The 7,582-nt window shown below is 37.1% G+C and overlaps 1 protein-coding gene across 1 annotated transcript; it reads right to left on the bottom strand.

The window, feature by feature from the left end:
• Positions 1-699: 699 nt before the first annotated feature.
• LOC116348029 lies at positions 700-5,769 on the bottom strand. The gene is made up of 3 exons (XM_031778879.1): positions 4,390-5,769; positions 1,416-4,266; positions 700-1,364 (listed from the first exon to the last, which is right to left on the bottom strand). The coding sequence occupies exons 1-3, from the start codon at positions 5,767-5,769 to the stop codon at positions 700-702; spliced, it is 4,896 nt and encodes a 1,631-aa protein (XP_031634739.1).
• Between the last annotated feature and the right edge of the window lie 1,813 nt (positions 5,770-7,582).

Here is a 7,582-nt window from a genome sequence, read left to right as displayed (position 1 = left end):
AGCTACTTGCTAGCAACCTGCTCCAAACTTACTCGCTTCCACCCCCGGGTATTAGTGTCCGATATTTTCTGTGGTGTGCCAAACAGCTCGTTTTCAATTTGAATTTCTAACACATCTAAATCTTGACCGCTATCTTCTTGTTGTTTCTTTTCGTTATTGCTATCGATTTCGTTTTCACTGTCGCTCAACGCTTCAAGTTCTTCATGCAATTGCTCCAAAAGACGTTTTTTTTGCTGATTTTAATGATGTTTTATGAACTGCATTGCTTCTTCTATCGGTGTCAAATTGATTCGAAGGACCATGAAATGAATTGTTTGAATTCACTATATAAGAAAATATTTTTGTTTTAATTTTTGAGAATTACTTTTTATTTTATTTATATGGTTTCTTACTTTTTAATAATGTTGATGCCTTTCTTTTAACTTTCGAACTAATCGCGCTTGCCTTGCTTTCGTTCTAGTCGTCTTTGTTGCTTTCCCGTGTGGTATTCGCTCGTGATCAACATCAAATAGCCCGTTTGCGTGCGAGAGCGTGCCTTTTATAGGCACACAGAGCGCCGAGCGAGTGCATATTTTAGCGGGAAACGATGCACTCGCTCGGGTTACCACATGAGAGAGCGAAAGAGCGACCAGAGCGGAAGGCGGCAGATTCAAAACAAACCCTACTTAAATCTAAATATAAAATATAAAATCTTAAATTCTATGTTGTTGCATCTGCAACATTCTCCCGGGCCAGCGGCAAGCGACATAATTTTGTGATTGGGCGTTGCATTTCTCCATTCTTTGTTTTTAGCTTCGCTACACGAACAAGTCCATCGGTGCTCGGTTGAACTTGAATAACTCTGGCCATAAGCCACTTCGCAGGCGGCATGTTATCTTCGATAATTACAACAAGATCGTTAATCGCAAGATTTTCTTTTATCGATTGCCATTTTTGCCGAGGTTGAAAATTGTGAAGATATTCTATATAAAAACGCTTCCAAAAAATCTGAACATTTTTTTGAATAGCTTGGAAACGATCAAGCGTTGTGTCTTTCAATGCTAATAAACTTGGCTCAGGGATCATATTAAGCGGATCTCCAATTAACAAATGGCCAGCGGTGAGAGGATCCAAGTCATTACTGTCTGTAGTTAAGGCACTAAGGGGTCTTGAATTCAAACAAGCTTCTATCTGACACAATAGTGAGCTCATTTCTTCCCAAGTAAACTTTGTTGGCGTAGACATTCGGCGCAAATGATGTTTTGTGAGTTTCACGAATGATTCCCATTGGCCACCCCAACTCGGAGCGCTTGGGGGATTAAAATTGAAAGTTATGCCATCAGCCGCGAAAATATTGGCAATTTCTGATGTCACCGACGATTCAGCTTGATAAAATAAGCGGGGCAACTAATTATTCGCACCCTGAAAATTGGTACCTCTATCGCAATAGATATCGCTTGGAATGCCTCTGCGTGATATGAAGCGGCGTAACGCTAGAATGAACTTTTGTGTACTTAGATCGCCGACGAGCTCTAAATGGGCTGCTTTTGAAACCATGCATACAAAAACACAAATGTAACCTTTCACACAATTGGCATTTCTCTTGCCTGAATTTTTTATTCCAATTGGACCTGCAAAGTCCAAACCACAATGAATAAACGCTCGTGCTGGTTGAGTCTTAATTGTGGGTAAAGGTGCCATTAACTGATCGATTGGCTTTGGTTTTTGTTTGAAACATGTGATACAGCGGTGAATAAACGATTTCACAACATTGCGACCGTTCAAAACCCAAAATTCTTGACGCACACGAGCTAAAGTTTGATGAATCGACCCATGTAACATAGTTTTGTGAGCGTGATTAATGACGAGTTGAGTAAAATGGCTTTTTGCAGGCAAAATAGCAGGAAATTTTTGCCTTTCGGGGAGATTCGCTCGTCCTAATCGGCCTTGCACAACTAAAATGCCATTTATGAGTGTTGGGTTAAGTGACTTTAGCTTACTTTTCTCATTAACAAATCCTTTTGAATTAACACTTGATATTTCTTCATCAAAGCAACGCGATTGAATGTATTTAACCCACATATCTTTCGCTCTACGCAGTTCTGCAAATGTTACGAATTCTTTGGTATATGTCAACGTCTCTTTGCGAATAATATGTTGATTTATAAATCGAAACAAGCGAGCTGTGACACGCAAAAGATGAGTTAAATCTGAAAATCTCAATAAAAGCTCTATTTCTTGTGGCTGTGTATGAATGACGTTTACATGCACTCGTTCTTCTGTGTTGAGTTGTGGCGAAAGGATAGGTATTGCTTTTGGCCAATCCTTCTCAAGTGAGACCAACCAGGATGGACCGTGGAACCATTGTTCATTGTTTATGAGTTGACTTGGCAATGCACCTCTTGAAGCAATGTCAGCTGGATTATCATGTGTGCGAACATGACGCCAATATTTCGATGGGAATAAAGTCTGAATTTCATTTACACGATGTGCGACATAAACTTTCCAACGAGATGCGTGTGATTGGAGCCAAGTTAACACTATCGAGGAATCTGTCCATAAATAAACGTTCTCCCTTGTTACTTTTAAATTGCTTGCAATTCGATTCATTAACCGAGTTAACAACAAAGCACCACATAGCTCTAAACGAGGAATCGAACAGGGATCAATTGGAGCCACTTTCGTTTTTGAGCACACTAATATGGATGTTGTAATATTGCATGTAGTTTGCACTAAATAATTTACAGCTGCATATGCTCTTTCGGATGCATCGCAAAATCCATGCAAAAAAATTGATGAATATGGCGTTGATTGAAACCATCGATCAATCTTTATGTTCTTAATAATGCCCAATTCTTCACGATAAACTTTCCACTCAACTTGAATTTCTTCATGGGCAAGACTATCCCAGTCAGTGTGACTTTTGAAAAGTTCTTGCATCATTATTTTTGCTTTTATTGTAATCGGGCTCAAAATTCCATGTGGATCGTAAAGCTTCGAAGCGTCTGATAAAAGTTGACGTTTTGTTACCTTATCATTTTGATTAAATCTCGATAAATCAATGGTGAAATGTATTTTATCTGTTGCCGGTGTCCATCTCATTCCCAATGTTTTTATGCTTTCATCGAATTTGAGTGTTAAAGAGGGAGAAATTGCTCTATTTTCCGGTGGAATGCCTTCTAATGCAGCTTGATCATTAGCAGCCCATTTACGAAGAGTCATGTGTGCTGATGAAAAGAGTGCATTCAGTTCAGTTTGCAATGCTTTTGCAGATGATGTAGAATAACTGCCGCTCTGACAGTCATCCACATAAAAATCCTTTTTAATGCTCTCGGATGCTAATGGAAATTGACTCTTTGCCTCATCAGCCAAAAAAAAAGTCGAAAAAATTGCCATTATTGGTGCTGGTTTGACGCCAAAGGTAACAGTATTCAATTCATAAGTTTGAATCGGCTCGTCTTTGGAAAATCTCCAGAGAATCTTCTGGTATTTTCGATCCTCGGGATCCATACGAATTTGCCGATACATTTTTTCAATGTCAGCTACTAATGCGATCTTGTGCGTACGCCATCGAGTGAAAATATCAAACAATTCTGGTTGAATTGTTGGGCCATTCAAGCACCTATCATTGAGAGAAAAACCATTTGTAGTTGTTGCTGATGCATCAAAAACTGTACGTTGTTTTGTGGTTGTGCTTTCTTCACGTATTACTGCATGATGGGGCAAGTAATAACCCTCGTTTGCTGGTGATTTACTCAAACTCATATGATTTGATTCAAGATAGCTCAAAATATCTGCTTTATAACGCTCGTAAAACTCAGAGTTCGATTGGAATTTCTTTTCTAAATGAAAAAATCTTCTTAGTGCCATTCTTCTCGAATCGCCTAGAAAATTTTCACTTTTTGGGTTCATTTTAAACGGAAATGCCGTTTCAATGTGGTCACTTGGTAATCTTTTCGTGTTTTCTTTACAAAAATCCAAGCATTTTTGATGTTCTTCTGTTAAAATTGGAGTAATTTCAACCTCTTCATTTTCCCAAAAACGCTTTAAATTCTCCTCGAGAAAAGTCGAATGAATACGAATACTGAAATCAGATTTCTTGCACGCGGGACCGAAACATAACCAACCTAATAATGAATTTTGAGCGATAGGCTCATGCAGGCGTCCTTTTCGCAAACCTTCTTCAAGAATTATCGCATAAATGTCTAACCCAAATAACAAATCGATATCATTTGGCTCATCAAATTCAGGATCTGCTAAAGGCAATTCATTCAAGTATTTCCATTGCTTTCGTTCATTTTTGAATTCAATTCCTGTTGACATAATTTTTTTCATTACGAGCGCATCTACATCAAAAATAAATGTATCATGTACTAATGATTGCACTTGTATTCGGACCAAACTAGTTACCTTTCCAAGTGAAATTTCATCCACGCCAGTCAAAGGAATGTGTACACGTTTGCGTGGTAAATGAAGTAATTGAGCTGCTTTCTCTGAAATTGCAGTTCCTTCTGAACAGTTATCTACCACTCCACGAATCATATGGGAAATACCAAATTTATCCTTTACTTTAACAATGAATTTTGCGAGTAATTTTTTGTCTTTTGTTGTGGCTAGTGCATTAATATGCAAGACGCTATCTTCATGTAATTTGGTGCTGTGTTTACCATTGCATTTCTTTTTTTTCTCTTTCTCTTTTATGAACTCCTTTTTATTGGCGATTGACCACTTATCGAAAATTTCGCAATAAAGGATATAATGGTCATTTTTGCAAACTGGACAGAAATCCTTTTTGCTTTCATGTGATTTTGACGTAGACTGTTTAACGATAAATGATTCCTTGACAACGCCCGACAACTCCAACGTGTTATTCATAATGCGATATTGTGTTTCTAAAAAGGTAATCATTTCTGTATAATTTGGTATGTTTGTGGATCCTCCTAAATGCATTTCCCAATTTTTGGCTGTTTCTTTATCCAACTTTGATTGAAGAATAAACACCAAAAATGGGTCCCATTCATCGATCTTAATTTCTAATGTCTCAATTGATCTTATAGCGCTTTCGGTGGTGTCAATTAAGGAACGAATCGCTTCTGCACTTTGAAACTTTATTTGTGGCTGATTTATAAAAGAATTTAAGCATGCATTGACGATAATTCGTTTGTTTTTAAACCGATCGCATAATAATCTCCATGCAATTTTATAATTCACGTCTGTGATTGGTAGTTTGCTGATTAATTTTAATGCTGGGCCTGATAAAGATGATCTTAAATAGTGTAATTTGGCCACATCTGATATGCTTTGATTTTGATCAATTAAGGAAAAAAATGCATCATGAAATGATGACCATTCTAACTGGTCTTCAGCGGAAAATGTTGGAATCGAAATACGAGGTAATTTAATCTCTTGAAATTGAGCACTTTTATTAGCCAACGATGAATTGAGTAATAATGAATCATTTGAACTTGTACGTCTTGTTAGTTTGTCGACAATTTCAATATATATATCACATATATCTTCATTTGAAATTTCCAAATGTGAATATTCAAATTCTCTATGCTCCTCCAAACGTTCCATTACATTATCATATTTCTGTTTTACTCCTTCTAACTGGTTTAATCTGGCTAAAATTGATGCCTGAGTCGTATCAGCAATGAGGTCTTTTACCTTTCTTTCGTGATGCTGTAATGCGCGTATCATTACCTCTCTTTTATCTAATAGTTTTTTGTATTCCTTAGACATTTCGTTGCTATTTTCTCCTATTTTATCTGGAGGTTTTGAAGGTGCCATTTTAAATGATGAGAATGTTTGTTTTTATGCAAAATAAATCATCGAAATTTATTATATTTTTTTGTGTAAATAAATTGATTTGTGATTCAATTGTGAATATAATTTATAAGTATTTTATTTTTAAATATTCAAAATGCGAAAAGAAATTATGCGTATTGAGTGCGAAATGATTTCATGAGCGAAATGAATTTTAAATTGAAATGCGATATATGCGAAATGATTTTTAATCATGAAGTGGATTACATCTGTGACGCTAAATTGCGTGTGATCTTCTTTAGTGCGTTTTTGCTTAGACGCTTGGTGCCCTTTACTGCTATTGCTAATTGAATTCCGCTTGGCGCGTACTTATTATTCAGTGTAATAACACGTGATTCTGCGGCTTTATCTGTAACGTGTGTGTGTGCGTGTGTGTGTGCGGAGACGTGCGTCTGCGCTTGCGTTTGCTGGTGATGAGCTGTGTCTGCTGCTTGTATATTAGGTGATGCACTGGTATCTATTGGCATATGTGTGAGAGATGTCTGAATAGATAACGGTTTATCATGACGAGCGTGCGAATTTGAGCGTGTTGATTTGCATGTATCGTTATGCGAAGATGTTCGAAATTGTGCTTGTGTGTTGGTGCGAGTATGCAATTGTGTGCAATTATTCTTATAACTGTTCGATGATGAACGAATGTTCTTCTTGTCGTATGTTGATTTACGAATCGATGATTGTGTGCGAATGGTTGCTTGTTTGCCAATGGGTTTTTGTGTTTGTTTGTGATTGTGTGATGAATTGCTTGGTTTTATGCAAATCGATGATAGTTTTGGTGGCCTTGTTGGTTTACGTATGCATGGCAATGACTCCGATGCTCTTTGTTTATCAGGTGAAAATGATAGAGTATATGCTGGTAATTTTTGTGTGTAAATTGTATTGAACGATGTATCATTTGAAATTGAGACTGTGATATTTTTCGTTGGTGTTGATGCGATTGGAGATAATAGATTTTTCGGCTCTAGCTGTGTTCGAATAGAAATGATTTTTGGTGTGAGCGGTTCTGAATAGGTATTAGTGTCCGATATTTTCTGTGGTGTGCCAAACAGCTCGTTTTCAATTTGAATTTCTAACACATCTAAATCTTGACCGCTATCTTCTTGTTGTTTCTTTTCGTTATTGCTATCGATTTCGTTTTCACTGTCGCTCAACGCTTCAAGTTCTTCATGCAATTGCTCCAAAAGACGTTTTTTTGCTGATTTTAATGATGTTTTATGAACTGCATTGCTTCTTCTATCGGTGTCAAATTGATTCGAAGGACCATGAAATGAATTGTTTGAATTCACTATATAAGGAAATATTTTTGTTTTAATTTTTGAGAATTACTTTTTATTTTATTTATATGGTTTCTTACTTTTTAATAATGTTGATGCCTTTCTTTTAACTTTCGAACTAATCGCGCTTGCCTTGCTTTCGTTCTAGTCGTCTTTGTTGCTTTCCCGTGTGGTATTCGCTCGTGATCAACATCAAATAGCCCGTTTGCGTGCGAGAGCGTGCCTTTTATAGGCACACAGAGCGCCGAGCGAGTGCATATTTTAGCGGGAAACGATGCACTCGCTCGGGCTACCACATGAGAGAGCGAAAGAGCGACCAGAGCGGAAGGCGGCAGATTCAAAACAAACCCTACTTAAATCTAAATATAAAATATAAAATCTTAAATTCTATGTTGTTGCATCTGCAACATTAGATATTTTGCATTTGGTTCACGAGCACACATTATTTCAGACAAGAGATCGAAATACTTAACATATACTTCATATCTGGTAGAAGGGGGTATATA

The sequence above is a fragment of the Contarinia nasturtii genome, unplaced genomic scaffold (genome assembly GCF_009176525.2).
Source record: "Contarinia nasturtii isolate CC-2019 unplaced genomic scaffold, AAFC_CNas_1.1 Cnas_scaffold_2229, whole genome shotgun sequence".
In the NCBI taxonomy this organism is placed as follows: Eukaryota; Metazoa; Arthropoda; class Insecta; order Diptera; family Cecidomyiidae; genus Contarinia; species Contarinia nasturtii.
The sequence above is the reverse complement of the archived record's forward strand: the minus strand, read 5'-3'. Positions and strand labels throughout refer to the sequence as shown.